This window comes from Dama dama, chromosome 20 (genome assembly GCF_033118175.1).
Source record: "Dama dama isolate Ldn47 chromosome 20, ASM3311817v1, whole genome shotgun sequence".
Lineage (NCBI taxonomy): Eukaryota > Metazoa > Chordata > Mammalia > Artiodactyla > Cervidae > Dama > Dama dama.
In genome coordinates this window covers 42,657,964-42,685,927 of record NC_083700.1, presented here as the reverse complement: position 1 = coordinate 42,685,927, position 27,964 = coordinate 42,657,964, and the positions used below count along the sequence as shown (strand labels likewise).

The following is a 27,964-nucleotide window of genomic DNA, read 5'->3' as shown; positions in this document are numbered from 1 at the left end:
GTTCAATCTCTGGGTCAGGAAGATCCCCTGAAGAAGGGCACGGCAATCCACTCCAGTATTCTTGCCCGGAGAATCCCATGGACAGAGGAGCCTGGCGGGCTATAGTCCAAAGGATTGGACAGAGTCGGACACGACAGAATCGGTTTAGTGTGCATGCATGCAAACAAAATTGCAGAAAGGCTAGCTATGTTTGTGCAAGGTTGCACAATTCCTAGAAGGAGCAGTGAATTTGAATTCAGGACTAATGAGATCCGAGTCAAGCTCTCTTTCAAACTGTTGTTTGTTTATTCAGTATTGATTTACTTAGTCACTACTATCTACTGGTCACTATATTAAGTGCTGAGGATCTACTGGTGAATAGGACACACACACTCCTGGTCTTCCTGCAGCTAATAATCTAGCAATTACCTACCCAAAAGCTCTACTCTTAGCCTTTGATATAACACAGAGCAGCAAGTATATTCCTTCCTCTGCACATCAGCCATTCAATTATCACACGATTTTGTGTGTCTCTTATCCAAACTAAATATCCAATTCTTTCAACAACTCCTATCAGGCCAGGGATTTTGGAGTCATTTGTCAGCCTTATCACTTTTTTCTGGACACCCTCTATTTTGTCAGCCTCTCACATAAGGACTAGAACCTTGAACTGACACCTCTGCTCCCAATATGGTCTTAGAGACCATGACCTCAGACGACATGAAGGTTGAATGCTATGAGTGCACCTTGAGGTTATCAATATCTATTTTGGTTTCTCATGGCACTGTTGGCATGTGATTCACTAAAACCATCAGACAATCTTCCTATGATAACTATCAAGGCAAATCTCTTCCATATTTTACTCAAGACTTTGATGTTCACATTTATGCAGGACTTTAATGCATTCCCATTAAATTTCACTCCATCATCTGGACAAATTGTTACATCTTTTAGGATCGTCCTTATCTTGATTCTGTCATTTCTAAGGTTAGCTATCTTTCTCTTGCATTATGAATGCTAGATAATCATATGTCAATGATAAAAACAGTGCAGATGAGGCTAAATGGTTAATGATAAAAACATCTCCTAAGTTAATGATGAAAATCTTGAACTGAACAATTTCATACACAGAACACAGTAACAGTCTATCCAGTCTCAATATTTTAAGCTTATAGTTGAATTTCTATTAACTCATTCATTTTGTAAATTTTAATGAATACCTTATTCGAAGCTAGATGCGATGATGGAAAATGAAATTACCTGAGTTTTGTCAGTTAGGAACAATCAACACGCTAAAAGGTAAAGTGCTTCACGGCCAGTGTGCTCTAGTGGAAAGGTCACAGAAGAGAATACAGTCAGCTCAACCTGGGAGGAGCAGGTAGGATCTTAAATGGCATCCAACTCAAAGATACCATAAGGGACTTTTGCTGAAACAACTATGAACTAATTCAATAGATTAGATATTTCCCCAGTGTTCCAAGTTTAGAACCCTATTTAATGTGAAACAGAAGTTTTTTGCAATAACTTGTTCTTGGTGATCCCATTTTGGGATCCTATTATTTCCTTTTATCTTTACATTCCAGAGAATTACCTTGAAATTCCATAATTCCCTTTCTATCTCTTCTGAGTTAAGCAGTCAACCTACATGGTTCTGATCATCTTCTTCCATGACATGAGCTTGTAAAGGACCTGTAGAGTACCTACTCATCAGCTAATTTTGCCTGAAGCTACTTTTCTGATCCTTAGCTCTTTGGCAGATGAAGTCACACTTACATGTTATTACAGTCACTAGCTGCTTCCACTTCTTTTCTCTCCTTATCCTTGATGGGAGCCTCATCTGCACCCAAGAGGAGGTCCAGAACCTCTCCAGCCATGAGGAACAGTTATTAGTTACAAATCTCAGTTATGGTCTTCCTTTGTTACAAGGCACAGGGCTGTTTATTGTACACACCCCTGGGAGTCAGTGAACTTGGGATTTTTTTTTTTTTAGAATCCAGCATTTTTTCTCATGCAATAGTTACATATTATTTCTAACCATTTGGGAGCTTCTTTTCCAAATTTTAATTTAAACTATTTATAGTTGCACTTTTTTTGGTAATCACTAAGTGTAAACCATGCATTAGACATTGGGAAGGCAGAAGTAGATACAATGATGAACAAGAACTGGTCAGGGACCATGATAGGAATTGATGGTCCGATAAAGGAGAAAGACTTGCACATATATAATACAAGGAAGTGGTTGTTCCAGTTTCTTTCTGATGGGGAATCTTTTGCAAAAACTTATGTATGTGTGTGCAAGGCAAAAACAGCTATTAAGAAATATCCTTTAAGTCATTTTATTGGAGGGGAAAAAGAGCATAAAATTATTGTCCTCATCTCTCATGTAAGAAAAACAAATTATTTTTCATGTTTTTACTGTTTAAGTCTCATAGTCTAAGAGATTTACCATTTCAGAGGAATTCCATATATTTGCATTTAAGGCTCTCAATTATCCAGTGACTGAACTGAGAATTGGTAACTTTTCTAAAACAAAAGAAGATAATTATTTCTCTTCTTTTTGTAGGATTCCTTCATTCTCTACTCAAGAAAATCATTTCAGAAACTTGATGTTTGTTGTCCAAAAACCTATTTTGTGAATGAAATGTATAAAACTCAGAAGCTATGCTGTCTCCCCTTTTAAAAATAATACATCAAAAGAAAGGATCTTTTCCTTTTCCTTGCATGAGAAAATGTAGTCTCTGTTTTAGAATTGTAAATATATCTTCATAATGGAGAAAAATCAGTTCACATGACATAGTGCTTGTTCGGCCACTTCAAGAACTAGAGTGTAATTTACTATTTCTCTGAATCTCTTCTCCCCTGTTGGATTCAGAAAGCCTCACTCTGAAGCAAGCATTAGCATTTATGTATCAAGCAAGATATTCTTTTGGAATTGAAAACGAGAAAAAGTTTTAATTTTATAGACTTGGAAGTGTTTTCTTTTTCTATAATGGAGAGAGCAGTTTCAGTACTGAGTGCAACAGAAGGGGTTAATGCTGGACTTGGCTAGGAGTCAGTTAAACTTTTTTTCTGGCTCTGCTCCAGGTTTCCCCTTGAAGGGATTTCCCTCCGCCTCTGCAACAAGACACTTTATAAAGAGCCGACTTTCTATTTCATTCCTTACCAAACCTCACTGGTTTTAGGAGCTCAAGACCCTTCCCAGGAACCTTCAGGAGGGAAAGAAAGAAGCGTTTTGAAATCATTTTCTCATAAGAGCAACAACTTAAAATGTTTAGGAAGATGTTTGTGATCTTTGGAGCCTCAGATATACTTTGGATGGTGTTTGCAGTTTGTAAGTTCTTCTTGATTTGTTCCAAATGCTAGCATTCCATTTTAGCCCTGACTTTGGCTTCAGTCAGTTTTGTTATGATAGTAAAGAAAGGCAGAAGGATTTTTAAAGAGTGGGAAAACTTAATTTAACCTAATTTTTAATATACTATTGACTATTGCTATTAATTTAGACAATTATATTGTTATAGTCAGAGCAGCAAAGTTGATATTTTTTGGATTTTTGCAATGTTGAATGAGTAATTGGATTCTATCTCTAGGAAGGTTTGTCTCTTTAGCTTCCTGTACTTGATAATGAGATCAAACTTGGCTAGTGACAAAACAACTGATAAATGGGCATCAAGGTCAGAAGTGAAAGTTCTCCTAAGTGAACATAATTTCAATACCTTCCTTTGGCAGGGACTCCAGTGCTGCCTTGCATTACTTAGAAGCAGCTTAGGAAAGAGATCAGCCAGATTTGGGTGTTATACTAGAACAGAGAAGAAGGAGTAGAATATTAAACAAACGAGTGGTAAGCTTGTTTTTCTCTTTTTGCTTTCATAGCTCAAGCTTCGCAAATCGACATATTCCCAAGTGAACCCGAAATTTTTGCTCAGATTGGTGACTCTGTTTCACTGACTTGCAGCACAGCAAGCTGTGAGTCCCCATCATTTTCTTGGAGAACTCAGATGGACAGTCCACTGAACGGGAAGGTGAGAAATGAGGGGACCACATCCACGCTGATCATGGATCCTGTTAGTTTCGGGAATGAACACCAGTACCTGTGCACAGTGATTTGCGGGGCTATAAAACTGGAGAAAGCAATCCAAGTGAAGATCTACTGTGAGTACTTCAGATAATGTTTGATTTTCTCTCCATTTTGCTTTAAAATAAGTTTTTTAAAAGAATCAGTTCAGCTCAGTCACTCAGTCATGTCTGACTCTTTGCGAACGCGTGGACTGCAGCACGCCAGGCGTCCCTGTCCATCACCAACTCCTGGAGCTTGCTCAAACTCATGTTCATCGAGTCAGTGACAAAATGATAGTTTTGTCAATGATTAAAAGGATAGTTTTAAGAGAAAAAAATTAAGAAGGATATTCGTGTCCAGATTCTTGGCTAGGCGACATACTGCAGCAAGAAATCTAGAAGACAGCTGAATCTCCCACCAGACTAGAGACCCAGATCTTGGCTTCTGCTTCCAACTCTGCCATGAATATGGTGACCATGGGTAAGGGGTAAGATTCAGCTTCTCTAGGCCTCAGTTTTCTTAGCCATAAAGTGAATTTCTCTAAGGTTATTTTCTTTTCATTTCTTTTAATTCTTTTCAGTTGGATTCTTACATGTTTATTTGTCCATGTGTCCAAATAATCTATGAATTCCATACTTCAGGGATTTTCTCTTTATTTATTCTAAAGCAATTTGGTACTTAAAATTAGTTTAAAGATTAAGTAGGAGACCCATAATAATAATGGGCTTCAGTACAAAACCTTCCCCCTTAGATGGAAGAAAAATATCTGCAAACTTTTCACTCATTTGACTTCAGCAGAGATAAATTTAGGAGGTTTTATTTCTGTTTTTGTTTGGTGCCGTTAAGTCTTAATGCTCAACAGCTCAAACTCAAGGATATTTGGAAAATGAACTTGATTTGCCTAGTGAATGTGAATGAATAGCCTTTGTTTACTAGCCTACCAAAATGTATTCCAATTCATTCTCAAACTAGTAAAGAAAGGTAGCAAAATGAGTAAAAAAAATAACCTGAAATACATCACTTGCATTCTGGTTACTGCTCCTTCCAGAAAACTGGAATTCTTGATAGTCATCTCTTCAGGAAGATATCATTTGATTATCTTTTCTAATTATGTTGTTTTTCTTTTGTTATAGTGGAGCTCAACTTGATCCAATAACCTTAACTGATTCTTCAATAATCCCATATGTTGCTAATACTTCTCAAGAAACTGTGCTTGGCTGACTGTTTTCAATTAAGCTGGTTGTACATGCAGAGTTTATGTCTGTACAGCCTTCCGAGCTCCTTGAAAGGCCCCCTTATGTAAATACAGGGGAAAGTAGCCAGTTCTTGTATCACCTGACAGCAAACTATATGTATTATGGGTGCATATCTTTCAGAATACAAGGGACAGAATTATGGGTGGATAAATGAAAAGTATTGTTTCTTCATGTCGCAAATATCTGCCAGTTCCTTTGCTTTTCCTTGCAGGAACCATATAGTTGAAGATTTAAATAGAGAACAGAAGTTTCTTCTGGCTTTAATTATCTTGCCTGAAGTTTTTCTTTTTTTCCCCAAAAGTGTCTGTCTTTCATTATGTTTAACAGTCCTGTCTCCATTCCACATTTGATTGTAAAATTCTTGGTGGGGACCTTTGTATTCTTCTTATTTCACAGTCTTGAATTAAGCCAATGTGTTACCATTATGGCGGTTTGCAATGGAAAGCAGCCTTGCAAAGAAAGCAATGACTCACTGAGCTTGTGTGTTCCTTGGCACTAAAAATTTCAAGTGGAATAGTAGATGTTGAGTTAGACATTTTGGGAGGCAAATCTGCCTTCCATAACTTAAAGATCACATAGGTATACCTTTCCGATTGATGAATGTCTTTCAGAGACACCATTTTCAGAGGCTAACTATTTAGAGTTGTTCTTTTCGTTTCTTAGCCTATCTAGCCCAATAATTATTCTTTGCCATGACATTCTAAGCCTCAGGTTCCTTACTATAAAATGAAGTATATCTGCCCTCACTAAAATAAAAGACTGTGATATAACACAATGAAAGTCCCAGTAGCAATATAGAATAAGAAAAATCTTGAGTTTAAATCCCAGCTTTACCATTACTAGTTGTGTGACCTTAGCAAAGTTATGAAAATATGTTAAATCTAGGCTTTCATAATCTATGAAATATGGTATCTAATTCTTAGGTTTGTTGTGAGTATAAAATAAAGTCATCAGTGTTAAATGAATAGCACAGGGATGGGCACATATCAATATTCAATAAACATAAGTTTCTTCTCCCTCCTTTTACTCTGGCAACATGCAACCCTTTGTACACGCAGGATCAGAACTGAAGAACTCTTTAACAGGTTGTTCTGATTTTGAACGCACTCCAAACCATGAAAGGCTATTTAAACAATTCATTCTGCTGTATTAAGATCGTATTCACAAAAATATTAGACTCAGATTACATTGATTTAAATCAGTAAGGGACTTTATACAATATGAACAAAAAATCCACATGCTTGTACTCGTTTGACCTTTGCAGCTTTCTCTAAGGATCCAGAGATTTATTTGGATAGCCCCCCAGAGGTCGGGAAGCCAGTCACAGTCACGTGTTCAGTGCCTGATGTTTACCCATTTGAAAGGCTGGAGATAGAGTTGTTGAAAGGCAACCGTTCCATGAAAATAAAGGAATTTCTGGAGCCTTCAGAAAAAAAGGCCCAGGAAACAAAGAGCTTGGAAGTGATCTTCACACCTACTGATGAGGATATTGGGAAAGCTCTAGCTTGTCAAGCTACATTACACATTTATGATGATGATTCTCCACCCAAAGTAAGGAAAACTACAAAAGAACTGGAAGTCTACAGTAAGTCCTTGTGTCTGTCTATGGGAATATACTCTTAGATGTACACAGCAATAAACCAAGCAGCTATAGTCAAGAAGAAACAAGTTTGTAGTTTTTATACCATTTTGATTCACCGAGAGCATAATTCTTGTCAACTGCATAATTCAAAAAAAAAGCACACCCAATTAGGGTTGAGAAAAGTTGAGCTTAAGTTCTGTCTCCATTAACTGTGAATTAGAGTCACTTAATTTCTCAGTCTAGCAAAGGGGAATAATGATAATACCACCTGATTGGGGAGCTTCCCTGGTGGCTCAATCAGTAAAGAATCTGCCTGCAATGCCAGAGACCAGGGTTCTATCCCTGGATTGGGAAGATCCCTTGGAGAAGTGAATGGCAATCCACTCCAGTACTCTTGCCTATTAAATCCCATGGACTGAGGAGCCCCGTGGCTATAGCCCAGAGGAGTCACAAGAGTCGAAAAGACTTGGTGACTAAATCACCACCATCTGATTAGGTAGTAGGAAATAATAGGCTCAAGTGATAAAATGTTTCCAATTATGTTTTGTAAAGTCTTATATCATGCCTTGAAATATCAAGGTATAGAAGTTTTACAAGCAGCACTTAGTCTGTGTGTGAGCGTATGTGTGTGTGCATACCTGGATACGTGTGCATGGGGTGGGAGAGAGGAGATGAGATTTGATTATATCCATTCTCTCGGAGATGGCTGGGGGAGTTGAGGCAGTCTTGTAATCCCAAAGTTGTGGAGGAGTGACTCACTGTGCTCTGTTCTTGACTAAAATGCCCTGGTCTTCTCTAGACACCATAGTTAAAAGGAGCATTGCCTTCTACAACGTGTTTAGCTGAGACAGAATGAGATGGAAAGGATTTTATCAATGTTTTGAGAAGAACAGTCAGAAATAGGAGATATTTTTCCTAGGAACATAAAACTTGGAAATAAGAGCTATAATTATCTGAATGGCTGTCATGTAGAAGTGAAATTTGGATTATTCTTTAGCAATAGAGGACTGAACTATGACCGGTGTATAGAAGTTAGTTACAAAGAGAAAGATTTCAGCTCAATAGAGGGAAAATGTTCTAATAATCAGAGCTATCCAAAAATCAAATGGACAATATTTACTATTAGGTAGTGGATTGCCTTGTACAACGGAAGTGTTAAAGCTGACTTGCATGAACATTTGGCAAGGAAGCTGAGCTAGAATTTGTACCTTACCTGGGAGGTTGAACCACATAATTCTAAGGGTTTTTCTTAATTTCTGAGTATCTATGGCCACCTGAAAACACCAAACATCAAAAAAAGTAACTCCATCAAATCAGTCAGAAACTGGATTGACTAATTTTTATGACTCAGCAATTCTTTATGCTAGTTTGGCAGAGTATGTCCAATTGAGAAAGCTGTAAATACAGTCTATGAGAGAAACACAGTAGCCCTGTGGGACCATTATGATGCTTAACAATGACTAATACTGTGCTCTGCCTTCTCAGTCTCACCCAAAGACACAGCTATATCCGTGGATCCCTCCACAAGGCTGCAGGAAGGCGACTCTGTGACGATGACGTGTACCAGTGCAGGTCTACCAGCTCCCCGGATTCTCTGGAGCAAGAAATTAGACAATGGGAATCTACAGCTCCTTTCTGAGAATGCAACTCTCACTTTAATTTCTATGAGGGCAGAAGATTCTGGAATTTATGTGTGTGAAGGAGATAACCCTGTTGGGAAAGACAGAAAAGAGGTGGAATTAATTGTTCAAGGTAAGCAAAATGTGAAAAAGGTGCTGTCATTGAGATTTAAGCAATAGTGAAAAAGCTTCAATGTCAAAATTATTTCATTAAGTTTTATTAATGATCCATCTGACTGTTATGTACTTTAGCACAATTATATACTCATCTTACTCTTGCTTCTTGGAAATCTTTCCTGCCAGAGCTTCCATGGCTCTGCTGTTTTGGTTCTTTTTCATTGCTCATCATTCTTCCATGGTCTCATTCCTCTTCTTTCTGCCCCTTGAGGGCTTCCCTGGTGACTCAGATGGTAAAGAATCTGCCTGCAATGCAGGAGACCTCAGTTTGATCCCTGGATTGGGAAAATCCCCTGAAAAAGAGAATGGCTACCCACTCCAGTATTCTTGCCTGGAGAATTCCATGGACAGAGGAGTCTGGTGGCTATAGTTCATGGAGTTTGAAAGAGTCAGACACGACTAACACTCACATTTTTCTATCTCAGAGTTGCTTTTCCAGGAGCCGTGAGTTTACACGGTAACACATGCAGCAGCTGTGAAGAACAACCTGAGACTGTTCATAGGCAGGAAGTATCTCCTTAAATTCTCCATTCTCACACTAGTATATTAGGAATTCAGAAATAGTTCTTATTGCTCTGAATGAAATTTCTCTTCAAAAATCTGATAGCACATCAGCTTGTTATGGTAATATGAGGAAAGCATTCTTTGGAAGATACCATAATGTCCCTGTCAGACCAATCAGACTGAAAAAAATCTTCTGGCATGGATGAGAACCCTTCAAAATGTAGTGCCTTTGGATCATGTATATGCTGAGCTTTCTTTTTTCCTCCTCCGGCCGGCTATTTATAAGGGCAAGTTTTCTGTGGAGTCTCATCTGTCACTTACAGAGGTGCTCAAGGATTCCCACTTTCGCCAGGGGAATAGAGTCAAGATTTGAAATTCCTTTTCTCCTGGGACAGTAGTAATCCCAAAGCAGCCAGGGTGCCCCATGGGGATAACATTGGCAGCCAAAGAGATTTCCTAGATATTTGAGACTTAGGAGTTTGACCTGGCATTTGTTTTCAGTCCCTGAATTTATTGTATTTTTACATTGTGTTAAACAAGTTTAAGAGGTGACTTGCATACCACTTTAAAGCTTAAATTTTGACTTTGTTTTCAGTGTGATTCTGTGTGACTTTCAATGGTACAACTTTATTCTATTGATATAGAAGCTCTAAGTACTGGTCCATTACGGGTACTGCTTCTAATCAGAAGGCATATTCATATAGCTTTTTTTCAGTACTTTTCTTAGATTTTATTTCCACATGAGGATATTTTGATTTAGTTGTTCAAGTTAAAAGCTGGGATCTTAAATCACCTGACTTCAAGTCCTAAGTTTGCCACTTGCAAGCTGGGTGAAATTATCAATTTTCCTCAAGAAGAAAGGGGAGGAGGAGGGAGAGGAGGAAGGGGCGGAAAATAAGGAAAAGTAGAAACAGAAAATGAGAGTCAAGGAGAAGAAGTAATGATACCAGATCATGAAGCTGTGTGGATTAAATGAGATAATATTAATATATGTAAAGTGGTTTAAATAGTGCCTGATACACTGGAACCTCATATTTTTGAGCTGTTCTTCCACATTTATAGGAATTTGATAAATACATTCGAGTGGAGAATGAATTTTTGTTGGGAAAATATGCCAATCTCCATCTACAAGTTTTTATCCTTGTTCAATCTCTTTAATGAATGAATCACAGCGTCTTGTGGGTTTGTTCTTGAAAGATGTGGTTCCCTTCCTGATAGTCTCAAAGTGGAAAGGAGTAATATATTCTTGGCACAGATGTTAACTGAAAAGAGTTCAGAAAAAATACAGTGTATTAAACTTTGGTGAAAGAAAAATATTTTATTTTATTTTTTTGTTCTTTTCTCCCCTCACCCCAGAGAAAAACTTTACTGTTGAGATCTTGCCTGGACCCCAGATTGCTGCTCAGGTTGGAGACTCAGTCGTGTTGACCTGTGATGTCAGGGACTGCGATTCCCCATCTTTCTCTTGGAGAACCCAGATAGACAGCCCTTTGAACGGGGAGGTGAGGAGCGAGGGCTCCAAGTCCATGTTGACCCTGAGCCCTGTGAGTCCTGAGAACGAACATTTCTACCTGTGCACTGTGATGTGTGGGCAAAAGAAACTGGAAAAAAGAATCCAGGTGAAGCCCTACTGTAAGTGGTTTTCAGAATTGTTTACTGTTTTGTTGTTGTTGTTGTTCCCAGTTCCATTGGAAGAAGCAGAATGGAAATCTGTGATATCCAACAAGATCTTTGTGTTTAGGAAGGGAATTTAGCATTGGGAATGGTTCCTAAATCTCCAAACAAGAGTTTTTGATGCAGCTTAATTGCCCTAAATCTTAAGCATATATTATGTATAAACCGAGCATCCCCAATCCCTAGTTTGTGTCGTGTGGATACTCTCTCATCATGGACTTGAACAAACTTCATACTCCCTGCTTTCTACCCTGCTCTGGTGGAAATATGATGTATATGGTGTATTCGGAGATGGTTGTGTGTAAAAAGTAGTGTCAGTGCCCATTCAGATCATCGGGTGGGATGACTGTTGCCCAGTTATTCAAATTGGGGGTGAGGCCCGAACCTCCAGTTTTGAAGGCACATTTGAAAGTTGATTGGCAGGATGGAGACATGAGGCAATGGGGAGCAGGAGAAAACCTGGGAGTTAGAATGATCACCAGGGACGGTCAGTGCAGCAGCTCAGGTGAAAAGAAGCACCAGGAGACTGCACTAGATTTGAGTATTGATTTATACCACATACGTATACTACATTCTTCTTGCTAGTCTTGTCACCTTAACAAAAATCCTGAATAGCTTCAGTCTCTATGAATTGCCATTGCTGGAGTTACTTGGCTTGTAATGAATGAGGGACAAGATATGCAAAGTGATCAGAAAGTTCCCTGGTGATTCAGATGGTAAAGAATCTGCCTGCAATGCAGGAGATTCGAGTTCAATCCCTGGGTCAGCAAGATCCTCTGGAGGAGGAAATGGCAACCCACTCCAGTATTCTTGTCTGGAGAATTTCATGAACAGAGGAGCCTGGGGGTCTACATAGTCCATGGGGTTGCATAGAGTCAGACACAACTGAATGATTAAGCACAGCACACAGCCCGTACATTCTACCTTGTTTTTATTCAGCAGAATTCAAGAGAACAATTGTGGACACGTTCCTCCAGAAATCCTGCCCAAACTTGTGTTACCCCTCAGGATTTTGTTCAAAATGAGTTAGAGCATGTCCAGAAAGATATCTGAATCTCTCCAAAGAAGCAATATGATTCCTTTACTATGTTACCAAGAGTCCAGGAGCTGCTGAATCAGGCATATTCCCAACAGCAATGAGAACCAGCAGTGAGGCCTTACAGTCATGTGGGAACATTAGAGAACCTATCACTTTGATGACATTTTCTCAAGGAGAAAGAAATAATTCAGCATTGCTCTTGCTCTTCATAACCATTCTAATCTCACTTTTATTGATTTGTATCAGACATATTATCAACATTATTTAGAATCTACATCTCTTATATTTTTTTCTGAACTACAAGTATTATCCCAGGAACACTTAAAGCTATCTGCCTAAATTTGGCTGTTGGAAATAAAAATGTCTAAATTGCATGGCTCTGTGAAACCAAGCCTGGGCTCTAAATCAAAGAAATAAGAATTCTGATTTCAGCTGGGTGACTTGCTAGATATGATGTCAAATGGCAGACTCTTAACCTTTATAAGTTTTATAAGTCTCCCTAGCTATCAAATACATTCTCTGTACATTTTTCTGGCTTTAAAATAAATTAACACCCATTAGATTAGGCTGCTTTGAAGCTGAGATAATGGATATTAAGGGACTAGCACACAGTAAACATCTAATATATCACAAAAAATAATACAATGCTTAGAATATATATTTACTAAGTAAGTTGGTAGAAGCTGAGGTGTCCTTTGAAAAGGCTAGTCTGTAGCTGTCAGCAAGACTGTATCACTAAGGAGAGAAGAGTAAGAAGTATATTTATTTGTTGATGATTTGATGTGCTAGGTATTTTTTGTTTCCAGCATTATTTATATTGATATCATAAATATTTATATTTAATGTTGTGATGCATCTATTAGTGATCATTTTATTTCAGGTGAATTAAAGCCTTCATTTTGAGACCTTTGCATTTAATAAAGATTAGCTCTGTTTTTCTTCTAGTGTTACATATAAACCTCATATTTTGCTTGATATTTGCAGCCTTCTCTAGTGATCCAGAAATTGAAATGAGTGGTCCGTTAGTGAGTGGAAACCCAGTCACTGTAAGCTGCAAGGTTCCTAATGTATATCCTTTTGACCAGCTGGAGATTGAATTGCTTAAAGGAGAGAGTATTATGATGAATAAAATCTTCTCGAAAGATGTAAGTAAGAAAGCCCTAGAGACCAAGAGTTTGGAAAAGACCTTCATCCCCACCACTGAAGACACTGGAATTGTTCTTGTTTGTCTGGCTCGGTTATCAATTGATGAAGTGGAATTTGAACCCAAACAAAGGCAGAGTACACAAACACTTTATGTTAATGGTAAGTACATGTGTGATGTATTCACAATAGATTATGATTTTTTTTTATCATGTTTGCCAGGTAATAGTCAGCATGAGGTTCATAGTTGAAACAATTGTGAAAAAATAAATGAAAAGAAATTACAAAATATTGATTTTTTTTTTTTTAAAACACCTCTGAGCGTAAAGCAACCATTTATTTGCTTATGATTCTAAGCTGGCACTTTGAGAAGAGGTCAAATGGGTAGTATGTTCAATATGGTATTAGATGAGCTTACATATTCATTCAGTCAGTTAGAAGCTCAGTGGGGGGTTGGTCCTAGGTAGCTTCACTCACACATCTGGGCCTTCGCTGGGGGTGTCTGGACCTTCCTTTCTCCATGTGGTGTCTTTCAGGGAAGGTAGCATAGATTTAGTTACCAGAGTGCAGTGTTTCAAGAGAGTGATAATGAAGGTGGCCTCTTGCAGTCTAGGCTTGGAAGTCCTACGGTGTTACTTCTTCCAGGGTATATTGCTCAAAGTTAATCACAAGGGGAGCCTAGATTCAAGAGGTAGAAAAATAGAGTCCACCTTTTCATAGGTGGTTTACATGGTTCATGGTCATGTTTAATGTACCTTAAATGTCAATACACAATATCATTGACCATCCAGTCTTTGATAGCAAGAGAGTAAATATCCATGATGCATCCATGTTCTCCTCTATCATTCTATATTGGGCTTCCCTGGTGGCTCAGTGGTAAAGAGCTGATGCAGGAGACGCAAGTTGGATCCTAGGGTGGGGAAGATCCCCTGAGGAGGAAATGGCAACCCACTCCAGTATTCTTGCCTGGGAAATCCCACGGACATAGGAGCCTGGCAGGCTACAGTCCATGGGTTCACAAAGAAGCAGACATGACTTAGGGATTAAACAATAGCAACAACAATTATTCTGTATCTGCTATAGTAAATGGGGGCAGAAAACTCCTTTGGTAAAGTTATCAAGATACAAATTGTTCTAATCCACTCAACTCATAGCCAAGTTTTATAACATTAGTAAAACTCTTTGGCAGGGTGTAGCCAGCCAAGCTAACAAGTGTGTTTTACCTTTTCAGTTGCTCCCAGGGATACAACCATCTTGGTCAGTCCCTCCTCCATCCTGGAGGAAGGTAGTTCTGTGAATATGACATGTGCTAGCGATGGCCTTCCAGCTCCCAAAATCCTGTGGAGCAGGCAGCTAAGTAATGGGGATCTACAGCCTATTTCTGAGAATGCAACTCTCACCTTCACGTCTACAAAAATGGAAGATTCTGGTATTTATGTCTGTGAAGGCATTAACCAGGCTGGAATAAGCAGAAAAGAAGTCGAATTAATTATCCAAGGTGAGCTAAAGTGATTAAATGAGTTATTAGTCTTATTTTGGTTGTGTTACTGGTTTTGAACAAAGTCCTTCTGGAAATAAGATTTTCTAAAATAAAAAGTAGTGAGCGTTTTGAAGAGCTCATGATATTTCCTCTGCATAGAAAGCTCCTGGAAGAGTTATCCCCATGAACCATTCCAAGTCACTTAGCCTAAAATTCTTTCAACCTCAAGTGGAAGGCTATCTCCAGGAACTGTGCCAGAAGTTCCAGTTATACTTTCGAGGCATTGATTATGGTGTTGAAAAAAGGATAGGAAGATGTATATACATATTTTGGAATTACTTAGGGCCCAGGTGGCTCTCGTAGTAAAGAACCTGCCTGACAATGTGGGTTAAATGTAAGAGATGCGGGTTGGATCCCTGGATCTGGAAGATCCCCTGGAGGAGGGCACGGCAACCCACTCCAGTGTTCTTGTCTGGAGAATCCCATGGACAGGAGGGCCAGGCGGGCTATGCTCCATAGGGTCGCAGAGAGTTGGACATGACTGAAACAACTTAGCACCTAGCATACAGATCACCTTATCTAACTGGATTAAATTCCTCATGGTAATCTCATAAAATGACTGCTAGGGTTTGCTTAGAAGCCTAAGAAGGCACTTAAATCTTTTATAAATTCAGAGATTGAGTAGCACTTACCTTGCCCTCTGGTTCGTCAATAAAATGGCATAGAATCACCAGGATGGATTAAGTTAGGAGATCCAGACCCATTCTTTCCAGGATGGAGAGGCAAAACTGAGAACAAAATAATTTCTAGTTGACAGGTTGAAGCTCTAGGCAGTTTTGGGCAAAGTCATGAAGTAGTCAATTTGGATTTCCCTCATACCTTCCCTTTTGGGGTTTGAGGTCCTTTTCTTCACTAGGGCTGTCAGTTCCTCTCTTATCTCTTGGTATTATTTTCACTAAGGTGTTACGGACTGTCTTGTTACCATTATAATAATAATTTGTATTTTAAAGGAAAGGAAGAAACTTGGAGGAGCAATTCACTACCTTAAAGAAGGCCCTTAGACTGTAGTTTTGGTTGAAGACAGAGTGTCAAGTTGCAAAACAGATAATCTTAATGAGAACCTCACAAAACAGTGATGTGTTACCTCCCTCCACAGGTTGCATATTAACAGAAGTGTTGTATGTCAGGTACTTAGCTCAGGATAACAACTGGTGTTAAGGATTGTGACAGCCATCACTGCAGAGCTTAATTTTTTGATCTGGAATGATCTAGCTCAAAACTCAGAATCCTGCAAAGGCTTTTACACTTAAAGAAATATCTGCACAACTGTGTGACAAAAAAAAAAATTATTTTTCAGATTTGAAATCTATGACTGTTTTAAAACAGCTATTTGTTGGCTAAGCTGGGTAAGAATTACATTAAGGCAGCAGTTCCCAACCTTTTTGGCACCAGGGACTGATTTCGTGGAACACAATGTTTCCATGGATGGGAGAGGGGGCTGGTTTGGGGGAGATTCAAGTGTAGTAGGGTTCATTCTTCTGTGAGAATCTAATGTCACCCCTGATCTGACAGGAGGTGGAGCTCAGGCGGTAATTCAAGCAATGGGTTGTTGTCGTTCAGTCTCACAGTCATGTTCGACTCTTTGTGACCCAATGGACTGCAGCACGCCAGGCTTCCCTGTCCTTGAACTTGCTCAAACTCATGTCCATTGAGTCAGTGGTGCTATCCAACCATCTCTTCCTCTGTCCTCCCCTTCTCCTCCTGCCTTCAATCTTTCCCAGCATCAGGGCCTTTTCTAATGAGTTGGCTCTTTGCATCACGAGACCAAAGTATTGGAGCTTCAGCTTCAGCATCAGTCCTTCCAATGAATATTCAGGACTGATCTCCTTTAGGATGGACTGGTTGGATCTCCTTGCAGTCCAAGGGACTTTCAAGAGTCTTCTCCAACACCACAGTTCAAAAGCATCAATTCTTCAGCATTCAGCTTCCTTTATAGTCCAACTCTTATATCCATACATGACTACTGGAAAACCATAGCTTTGACTATATATATGGACCTTTGTTGGCAAAGTAACATCTCTGCTTTTAATATGCTGTCTAGTTTGGTCATAGCTTTCCTACCAAGGAGTGTCTTTTAACTTCATGGCTGCAGTCACCATCTGCAGTGATTTTGGAACCCCAAAAATAAAGTCTGTCACTGTTTCCATTGTTTCCCCATCTATTTGCCATGAAGTGGTGGGACCGGGTGCCACAATCTTCATTTTTGAATATTGAGTTTTAAGCCAGCTTTTCACTCTACTCTTTCACCTTCATCAAGTGGCTCTTTAGTTCTTCTTCACTTTCTACCATAAGAGTGGTGTCATTTGCATATGAGATTATTGATGTTTCTCTTGGCAATCTTATTCCAGCTTGTGCTTCATTTAGTCTGGCATTTTGCATGATGTATTCTGTATATAAGTTAAATAAGCAGGGTGACAATATACAGCCTTGAAGTCCTCTTTTCCTGATATGGAACCAGTCTGTTGTTCCATATCCAGTTCTAACTGCTGCTTCAGGTTTCTCAAGAGGCAGGTAAGATGGTCTGGTATTCCCATCTCTTTAAGAATTTTCCATAGCTTGTTGTGATCCACACAGTCAAAGACTTTAGCATTGTCAAAAAGCAGAAGTAGATGTTTTTCTGGAATTCTCTTTCTTTTTCTATGATCCAACGGATGTTGGCAGTTGGATCTCTGGTTCCTCTGCCTTTTCTAAATCCAGCTTGAACATCTGGAAGTTCACGGTTCACGTACGTTGAAGCCCGTCTTGGAGAATTTTGAGCATTACTTTGCTAGCCTGTGAAGTGAGTGCAATTGGGCAATCCTTTGAGCATTCTTTGGCATTGCCTTTCTTTGGGACTGGAGTGAAAACTGACCTTTTACAGTCCTGTGGCCACTGCTGAGTTTTCCAAATTTGCTGGCATATTGAGTGCAGCAGTTTCATAGCATCATTTTTTAGGATTTGAAATAGCCCAACTGGAATTCCATCACCTCCACTAGCTTTGTTCATAGTGATGTTTCCTAAGGCCCACTTGACTTTGAACTCTAAGATGTCTGGCTCTAGGTGAGTGATCACATCATTGTGGTTATCTGGGTTTTTTGTATAATTCTTCTGTGTATTCTTGTCACCTCACTTCTTGAGTAATGGGTAGGGTCTGTAAATACAGAAGAAGCTTGATAACTATTTGTTCACCTCCTGCTGTGTGACTGGGTTCTCAGCAGGCCACAGACCCATGGCTTGGTGGTTGGGGACCCTTGTATTAAGGAGCATGAGAGAAACATAAGATGTCTTCTTTCATTAAAACATGATCATTTTACAAGAATCCAATAAATGCTTGACCTCTCTAATTGCCTCTATAAATAGTTAATGCAAACAGTAAGCACAAGTACTATCTTGACAGCTATTACTACTGTCATTAAATTAATATGGAATTTGTTTATATTTCATTCAGTCAGTGGTGGTTTAGTTGCTAAGTCATGGACGACTCTTGCGATCCTGTGAACTGTAGCCCACTGGTCTCCTCTGTCCGTTCAATGACGATTGAATGTCAGTCAATCAGAGGTATCTTTAAATTCTTTCCACAGTTGCTCCAAAAGATATACAACTTACAGCTTTTCCTTCTGAGAGTGTCAAGGAAGGAGACACTGTCATTATCTCCTGTACATGTGGAAATGTTCCCCCAACTTTGATAATTCTGAAGAAAAAAGCAGAGACTGGCTACACAGTGCTACAGTCTACAGATGGTGCATATACCATTCACAGGGCTCAGTTAGAGGATGCGGGAGTATACCAATGTGAATCCAAAAATGAAGTTGGCTCACAGCTAAGAAGCCTAACACTTGATGTTAAAGGTTAGTTTATTTCTTTGTTATTTTTGTTTCTTGTTATTTTTATAACAAGCTTGGTGGATTGTAAAAAAATTTCAAGGGTTAGATGAATGAGTTGGCAAAATGGAACTGAATTCCATGTCGACTTAGGTTATTTCTTAGTGTTTCCTAAAATAATCATGTACATGTGCTCTGTCCTAAGGAGTTTAGCCAGGATGTTGACTTTTTATCATGAGTCAGTGTAGAATTCCCATTTGCTTTTTGAGACGTTGACAATTCATCATTTGTCTCTGAGGTCTTGCATTTCTTATGTGTTTAAATCCATTTTCAAAACCTTTCCTTGGGAGTTATTAGGAAACGAAGAAGTAGAATTGGTTCATGGAAAAAGCAAGTTTCTATCCAGGCCCTTTTCCTTCCTACCTGAAGAGAGGGCCACTCTCTGAACACAAAGTGACTGCATATTTTCTGGGATTGACTCTTTACAGGATAATAATTGAGAATAGTGATCTTAATGTTGAACAGCATAACGAGTCTCTAGACTGCAGAACTGCTTTCTTAGATATCCAAGATCCTTACTCATCCTGCTGTATTCTAATGGAGAAAGGAAGGGAGGCGGCAATGGCCTCAGCAGAGGAATTTCAGGGGCCTCTTAATCTTCTAACCCTGCTAATCCTACTGTGAACACACTGTATGATATGTTGATCTTATCAGTGGGAATAGAATCTGTCAGCTTTTACTACTCAATCTTCCACTCCTTGAGTGCTAACGAGCCCCCTTTGTGTACTGGAAGCCAAACTTGAAATAAACATGATTGTAAACAAATACCAACTATTAAGAGCCTCTGGCACTGAGCTCCCAGATACAGCAACTACTCATCAATGTAAACAAAATTTGCACCTGGGTCAGAAAATGACTTAAAATTATACTCATCTGGCCAAATCTCTCAAGATTTCATGCCTTACCATAGGTTTTCTGTCTTCACAGTACCTCCTTGAAACAATATCAATATATCCATCTAGAAATGTTAAAGAAGGGGAAAATATCACTATTACATGTAAAACTTTTAGTCATCCACATGCAGTGATCATTCTGAAAAGAGTTGATCTGGCCAATTAAGTTACTATGTGTTCAAAGAATGGGACATTTACCTTGTATCATGTCACTCAAAATGATACAGGGGTATATGTAATCAGTGCTTCCAATGAGGTTGGGGACATTTCTGGAGAGATTGAGATCTCCATTATGAGTACATTGAAATTCACCTATTCCTATTTAATCCCTCTTGGCTCCAGACCACCTTTAATTAAGCCTGGTTCCAGGAACTTGCACTCCTAACATTTTTATAATTTTTTCTGTGCTTAATGTTTCTCTTTTAAAGACATAGCAAAGCTTCTTCTCCACTTTTTAACTCTTTCTCACACATTGCTGTCTTTTCTAATTGCTTTATTAAGTTAGTAAATTTATTTATTTGCTATTTTTTCACTCATTACTTAAATGAACAATTGAAGTATATTATAGGCACTCAGCTAGAACCCCCAAACTAATTATGGTTTCAAAGAACTATAAATGAATGGAAACAAAAATTTGTCATTTTCCTGGAAATTTTTATCTAGTCAACCTTTGCATTTAGCTGGTATTTTAAACTAATTTTTGTTTATTTTGTTTTAAAAATACATTTGCTCAAATGTAGTCCAATGATAGAAATGGTTGGAAGTCTTTAAGAATTTCAGTGTTACAGCTAATAGAAAATTGTATTTGAAGGTTGCCCTGGTAACCAACTCGTTGGCAAAATTTTACCATAGATGCTTGAGGGGGAAACCAAAGGGAAAAGATAATACACTATTTATTAAATTGAAAAGAAAACAATAGGATCAAAAATACTGTTGCAGGAAGGGAGACCCCTTCCAGGGCCTGAAACTGGGCTCTTGTCTCGAAAATGAATTGTCCGAGGAGACACATGCTGACAAAGCAAGAGATTTTATTGGGAAGGGCACCCGGGCGGAGAGCAGGAGGGTAAGGGAACCCAGGAGAACTGCTCTGCTGCGTGGCTCGCAGTCTTGGGATTTATGGTGATGGGATTAGTTTCTGGGCGGTCTTTGGCCAATCATTCTAATTCAGAGTCTTTCCTGGTGGCACACGCATTGCTCAGCCAAGATGGACGCTAGCGAGAGGGATTCTGGGAAGTGGACGGAGAGGCAGTGTCTCCTTTTGACCTTTCCAGAACTCTTCCGGTTGGTGGTGGCTTATTAGTTCCGTATTCCTTATCAGGATCTCCTGTCATAAAACAACTCATGCAAATGGTTACTATGGTGCCTGGCCAGAGTGGGCAGTTTCAATCAGTGTGCTTCCCCTAACAATACCATTACTTACCATGTCATCAATATTGATGCCTAACTTTAATTTTGATAATGAATATCCCATTAAATTAGGACTCATACTCTGACTACTTCTACTCTAGCAAGGGAAAGTAGAAAAATAAGACAGTTTTCATTATATTTGTGGTGATATATTTTTTACTTCAATAATTCAAAAATGGGCTTCCCTTCATCTAATGATTCTTTTCTTCTTGGTTGACCTCCAGTGATTAGAAACCCCTAGAAGTAAAGTAATGACTTCCAAGGCCAAATCACTCATTTTTTCCAGGACTGAAAAAATGTAGTATTTGTGAGGTCATACTATGCTATGCAAATATAAATGTAAATAGAGATGATTCTCCAGTAAATACCATGATGTCTTCTTCAGATGTTCTTATAAGGTTAAAGTGTTAAATAATACTGTAGCTGTCAGATGATTTTTGGTAGAGTAGAAAGAGTACTAAATTTCAAGTTTTGGGATACTATTACTTTATGTACTCAATTTATAACTAAATGACAAAATGATAGGATGTAGAAAGAAAAATATTTATTGGAAAAAAAAAATTTACTGGGTGCAAGCTACTCCAAGCAGTGAGCCAGTTACTGGCTATACAGTGATGGATCAAAAAGAAACTAGGTTGTTTCCTCATGTAATTCACAGTCGGAAGGAGGAAACCAAAATTAATAGATAATCAAAGAAACGTTTAACTATAAGATGTAATGAGAACTATGGAGGGAAAATGTAGTGGTTATAAAAGTATATTAGGGAAAAAAATTATATTAAGGTTCCTAATTTAGGCTGGAGGAAATGCAGGTCAGAGGATGCCTCTCTGTTTAAGTAACACTTAAGCTAAAATATCAGTTCAGTTCAGTTCAGTTGCTCAATCGTATCCTACTCTTTGTAACCCTATGGACTGTAGCACACCAGGCTTCCCTGTCTATCACCAACTCCCGGAGCTTACTCAAACCCATGTCCTTTGAGGCAGTGATGCCATCCAACGATCTTATTTTCTGTCATCCCCTTCTCCTCCTGCCTTCAATCTTTCCTAGCATCGGAGTCTTTCCCAATGAGTCAGCTCTCCACATCAGGTGGTCAAAGTATTGGAGTTTCAGCTTCAACATCAGTTCTTCCAATGAACACCCAGGACTGATCTCATTTAGGATGGACTGGTTGGATCTCCTTGCAGTCCAAGGGACTCTCAAGAGTCTTCTCCAACACCACAGTTCAAAAGCATCAATTCTTTGATGCTCAGCTTTCTTTATAGTCCAACTCTCACATCCATACCTGACCACTGGGAAAACCATAGCTTTGACTATGTGGACCTTTGTTGGCAAAGTAATGTCTCTGTTTTTTAATTTGCTGTCTAGGTTGGTCATAGCTTTTCTTCCAAGGAGCAAGTGTCTTCTAATTTCATGGCTTCAATCACCATCTGCAATGATTTTGGAGCCTAGAAAAACAAAGTCTGCCACTGTTTCCACTGTTTCCCCAACTATTTTCCATGAAGCGATGGGACCAGATGCCATGATCTTAGCTTCCTGAATGTTGAGTTTTAAGCCAACTTTTTCACTCTCCTCTTTCACTTTCATCAAGAGGCTCTTTAGTTCTTCTTTGCTTTCCACCATAAGGGTGGTGTCATATGCGTGTCTGAGGTTATTGATATTTCTCCCACCAATCATGATTGCAGCAGCTTGTGCTTCATCCAGCCCAGCATTTCGCATGATGTACTTTGCATATAAGTTAAATGAGCAGGGTGACAATATACAGCCTTGACATACTCCTTTCCTGATTTGGAACCAGTTTGTTGTTCCAGGTCCAGTTCTGACTTACTTCTTGACCTACATACAAATTTCTCAAGAGGCAGGTCAGGTGGTCTGGTATTCCCATATCTTTAAGAATTTTCCATAGTTTGTTGCAATCCACACAGTCAAAGGCTTTGGCATAGTCAATAAAGCAGAAGTAGATGTTTTTCTGGAACTCTCTTGCTTTTTCAATAATCCAGCAGATGTTGGCAATTTGATCTCTGTTTCCTATGCCTTTTCTAAACCCAGCTTGAATATCTGGAAGTTCACAGTTCATATATGTTGAAGCCTGGATTGGAAAACTTTGAGCATTGCTTTGTTAGCGTGTGATGAGTCCAAGTGTGCAGTAGTTTGAACATTCTTTGACATTGCCTTTCTTTGGAATTGGAATGAAAATTGACCTTTTCCAGTCCTGTGGCCACTGCTGAGTTTTCTAAATTTGCTGGCATATTGAATGCAGCACTTTCACAGCATCATCTTTTAGGATTTGAAAGAGCTCAACTGGAATTCCCTCACCTCCACTAGCTTTGTTCTTAGTGATGCTTCCTAAGGCCTACTTGATGTCTGGCTCTAGGTGAGTGATCATACTGTCATGATTATCTGGATCATGAAGATCTTTTTGTGCAGTTCTTATTTGTATTCTTGCCACCTCTTCTTAATATCTTCTGCTTCTGTTCAGTCCATACCATTTCTGTCCTTTATTGAGCCCATCTTTGCATGAAATAATCCCTGGTATTTCTAATTTTCTTGAAGAGATCTCTAGTCTTTCCCATTCTGTTGTTTTCCTCTATTTCTTTGCAATGATCACTGAGGAAGGCTTTTTTTATCTCTCCTTGCTATTCTTTGGAACTCTGCATCCAAATGGGTTTATCTTTCCTTTTCTCCTTTGCCTTTAGCTTCTCTTCTTTTCTCAGCTATTTGTAAGGCCTCCTCAGACAACTATTTTGCCTCTTTGCATTTCTTTTTCTTGAGAATGGTCTTGATCCCTGCCTCCTGTACAAAGTCACGAACCTCTGTCCATAGTTCTTCAGGCACTTGATCTATCAGATCTAATCCCTTGAATCTATTTCTCACTTCCACTGTATAATCATAAGGGATTTGATTTAGGTCATACCTGAATGGTCTAGTGGTTTTCCCTACTTTCCGCAATTTAAGTCTGAATTTGGCAATAAGAAGTTCATGATCTGAGCCACAGTCAGCTCCCGGTCTTGTTTTTGCTGACTGTATAGAGCTTCTCCATCTTTGGCTGCAAAGAATATAATCAACCTGATTTTGGTATTGACCATCTGGTGATGTCCATGTGTAGAGACTTCTCTTGTGTTGTTGGAAGAGGGTGTTTGCTATGACCAGTGTGTTCTCTTGGTAAAACTCTGTTAGCCTTTGCCCTGCTTCATTCTGTACTCCAAGGCCAAATTTGCCTGTTACTCCATGTATCTCTTGACCTCCTACTTTTTGCATTCCAGTCCCCTATAATGAAAAGGACATCTTTTTTGGGTGTTAGTTCTAGAAGGTCTTGTAGGTCTTCATAGAACTATTCAACTTCAGCTTCTTCAGCTTTACTGGTTGGGGCATCGACTTGGACTACTGTGATACTGAATGGTTTCCCTTGGAAATGAACAGAGATCATTCTGTCGTTTTTGAGACTGCATCCAAGTACTGCGTTTCACACTCTTTTGTTGACTATGAGGGCTACCCCATTTCTTCTAAGGGATTCTTGCCTAGAGTAGTAGATAAAATGGTCATCTGAGTTAAGTTCATCCATTCCAGTCCATTTTAGTTCACTGATTCCTAAAATGTTGATGTTCACTCTTGCCATCTCCTGTTTGACCACTTATAATTTACCTTGATTCATGGACCTAATATTCTATGTTCCTATGAAATATTATTCTTTACAGCATTGGACTTTACTTCCATCACCAGTCACATCCACAACTAGATGTTGTTTTTGCTTTGGCTCCATCTCTTCATTCTTTCTGGAGTTATTTCTCCACTGATCTCCTGTAGCATACTGGACACCTACCAACCTGGGGAGTTCTTTTTCAGTGTCCTATCTTTTTGCCTTTTCATACTCTTCATGGGCTTCTCAAGCTAAAATACAATACTATCCAAAGAACTTCATATTATCATGAAATGATATAATTGCTGAAGAGGAATAATGTATGTTAAGGTGCCCTACATCAGAGATACAAAATATGAAATTTTCTACATATTTCTAAAAAAACCATCAGCAAGAATTCTTTCTCTTAATATCTTACAGGTGACGTTTGACTATGATGGTGTCATAGTAGGTGTTAAAATACTTTTCTTGGAGAAACAGTTAGTTATTTTAGTTCATAATGATCAGCGTTCTAGTTCTTTAGTGTATACTTATATTTCCCAAGGCAAACACTCTTCTCCAGTTCTTACTCCTCTAAATGAACCCTAAAAATTTGCACCCTTCCTTCCATCCTGTTACTGAACCAGCATCAGTGTTTGAATCCAAGTTTGCGGAAGCCAACAACATCTTTAGACTCGTCATGACCATAGCAACTGCTAACTGATTATTTGATTATTTGCATTCTTTGAATGCACATTCAAAGAAATGTGCATTTTGAGTCCTGTTGATTCATATCACCACTTTGATTCACTTTTCTTTGGAGAACTAATGGTACTATTAAAATAAAACATGTGACTTTTATTATTAAACAATTTCTTTTTGTACCAGACATTAATTGCATCTATTTTGTTATTTTCCAGGAAGAGAAAGTTACAAGGACTATTTTTCTCCTGGACTTCTGGTACTCTATTGTGCATCCTCCTTAATAATACCTGCCATTGGAATGATTATTTACTTTGCTAGAAGAGCTAACATGACAGGGTCGTACAGTCTTGTAGAAGCATAGAAAGTGTGCTAATGCTTGTAAAGTGTAGCTACTGCATGAAATGCTCTACCAAAGACACTATCAGTTCAGATGCTCAGTACTGCTCATCATTCCATGAGGAAAACAGAAACTGGGAGTTCAGGCTTTCTTGAATGCAGCGAACACTTGGAAAGAAAAGGCTGCCTATGGCCCTCACTGTGAGCAAGAAGCCAAAGGAAAATTTCTGCTTAAAAACTAGGCACTACCATTGAGGTGACTGGAGTAATTTCTTGATGTGTATATACAATAACATGATTTGTATATATGTAAAACTATGCCGTAGCAAGGTTGCTTGGAATATCAGCACACTAGAGTCAATATATCTAAAATTATTAAAATGTTGCTTGAACTGATTGTTATAACTTAATGCATCTTCATATCAACTGGCAGCTGACCTATGTCATCTTTTTAATATTTTATTTCCTGTAACAAAATTTTATTCCTATAAAGTTCATGGGCAACAATTTCATGTTGTGGAAAGATGCCAGGGTTTTATATTGTTATAGGCAAATGACAGACCAAGGGGGCACTGGGTTGACTTTCAGGTACTAAACACTTCAACCTATGATTTAATGGTTAACTGGATTTCTCTGGGTGGTACTGACACGGTACGGAGATGTTTTTTGATGTTGTTTGTTTGTCAGACTCTTGTGTAACTTTCCCAAGTGGTCTAAAAATGCAACTTCTTTTGATTTTCATTTGTAAATATTTAGGGCTTTTTATTTGTATAGTAAAGTGATAATTTCTGGAATTGAAAGAGTTGTGTGTTTATTTATTACAAGTTGCCTCCTTTAATCATGTTGTAACTCTTTTTGTAATATCAGTCCCAAGACTGAAGTGTTCAAACCCATGGTGATAATAAGCAGATACTTGAAGTGTGGTCTTCAGATTACTTTTATCAGAATCACCATGGAAACTACAAATACTTACTTATCTTGGGGCCATCCTGACTTATTGAATTGAAATATCTGTTTTGTAGCCTTGGAATCTGCAATTTTAAAATAAATTTTAAAATATAGTATGCACAGAAAGAGTGAATGCAGATGAACATGGACACGTTAAAGGGCAGCAAGTGAACACCCATATGTACCATTAAAGTGAAGAGATAGAACATTATTGTTCTTCAAATCTTTTTAGATGGCACTCACTGATTGTAGCTCTGTTACTGAGGATTCAACAATATCTTGGATTGTACATTAACCTTTCCCTTTCTTGGGGGTATAAAATCCCCAAATTTTATACCTATATGCATGCTTACTCACTCAGTCATGCCCAACTCTGTGACCCCACGGACTATAGCCCACCTACCAGGCTCCTCTGTCCATGGGATCTCCAGGCAAGAATGCAGGAGTGGGTTACCATTCCTCCTCCAGGGGATCACCCTGACCCAGGGATCAAACCTGCATCTCCTTTGTTTCCTCATTCGTAGGAAGATCCTTTATCTGCTAAGCCATTGGGAAGTCCTTATACCTATATAGGTAACCCTAAGTAGAACGTTGTTTTGTTTGCCAGCTTTTGAATTTTACATGTATGCCTGCTAAGTTGCTTTAGTCGAGTCAGACTCTTTGTCACCGCATGGACTGTAGCCTGCCAGGCTCCTCTGTGCACAGGATTCTTCAGACAAGAATACTGGAGTAGCTTGCCATTTCCTCCTCCAGGGGATCTTTCCAACCCAGGAATCAAACTCCTGTCTCTTGTGTCTCCTGCATTGGCAGGTGATTTCTTTACTGCTAGCACCACCTGGGAAGCCCCTAAATATAATCAAATGGTATATTTGACAGTGACTGTTTTTCACTCAAAATTATGTTTTGGCTTAATTAATCCATATAGTTATATTCAGCTATGTCTATTTATTATAAGATTTTGCCACAACTTATTTATCCATCCCATCACTGATGGATATTTGACCTGTTTACAGTTTTTACAATATGATCAAAGTTTCTGTAAACACTGTTTTACATATTCCTGAATTACGTGTACGAATTAAGTTAGGGTGCAAGAATTCCTCTGTAGTGTATACATTCTAATGAAATCGCTGGATTGCAGGAAATGTACGCTTTCAGGCTTATAAGGAAAGCTAAACTATTTTCTGAAGTAGTTGAAATAATTTATACTCCCAAAAGCAGCGAAAAAGAGTTCACATTACTAAATAGCTTACCAGTGACATTGTCTGACTTTGAAATTTATCTTTCTTATGCCCTAAAATTATTTTCCATATGGTTTGAACTTGCATTTTCCTGATTACTAGTGAGGTTGAACATCTTATCACATATTTAAGGACTCTGTGTTTAGGATCATTGGAGCTGGCCCTTTTGTGAAATATCTGTACATTTCTTTTGCTGTTTTCCTGGTGTTTGGTAGTCTTTTATTGATTTGGGGGAGATTTTAAAATATGTTTATATATTTTAGAATATGTATATATATTACCCTAAAGCAATGGGCTTCCTTGGTGGCCCAGTGATAAAGAATTTGCCTGCCAATTCAGGAGATGCAGGTTCGATCCCTGGTCAATATATATATATATATTTATATGGGCTTCC

General features: G+C 38.7%; 1 protein-coding gene across 2 annotated transcripts; it reads left to right on the top strand.

Moving 5' to 3' along the window:
- The first annotated feature begins 3,124 nt into the window (after positions 1 to 3,124).
- LOC133040988 (vascular cell adhesion protein 1-like) lies at positions 3,125 to 26,181 on the top strand. 2 transcript variants are annotated; one of them, XM_061121286.1, is made up of 9 exons: positions 3,126 to 3,310; positions 3,850 to 4,128; positions 6,554 to 6,874; positions 8,357 to 8,623; positions 10,528 to 10,803; positions 12,869 to 13,189; positions 14,259 to 14,525; positions 18,128 to 18,394; positions 25,261 to 26,181. In XM_061121286.1, the coding sequence occupies exons 1-9, from the start codon at positions 3,247 to 3,249 to the stop codon at positions 25,404 to 25,406; spliced, it is 2,208 nt and encodes a 735-aa protein (XP_060977269.1). In that variant the 5' UTR covers positions 3,126 to 3,246; the 3' UTR covers positions 25,407 to 26,181. The 2 variants fall into 2 exon arrangements, with proteins under 2 accessions (XP_060977270.1, XP_060977269.1); XM_061121287.1 differs by lacking the exon at positions 18,128 to 18,394 and having other exon boundaries at positions 3,125 to 3,310.
- Positions 26,182 to 27,964: the final 1,783 nt, after the last annotated feature.

What these genes read in the sequence shown, in the direction of transcription:
- LOC133040988 (XM_061121286.1), top strand. Translation starts at nt 3,247, where the DNA reads ATGTTTAGGAAGATGTTTGTGATCTTTGGAGCCTCAGATATACTTTGG. An exon ending in AAAAGAACTGGAAGTCTACA is followed by an intron (nt 6,875 to 8,356) that starts GTAAGTCCTTGT and finishes CTGCCTTCTCAG; the next exon opens with TCTCACCCAAAGACACAGCT. An exon ending in AGTCGAATTAATTATCCAAG is followed by an intron (nt 14,526 to 18,127) that starts GTGAGCTAAAGT and finishes TTCTTTCCACAG; the next exon opens with TTGCTCCAAAAGATATACAA.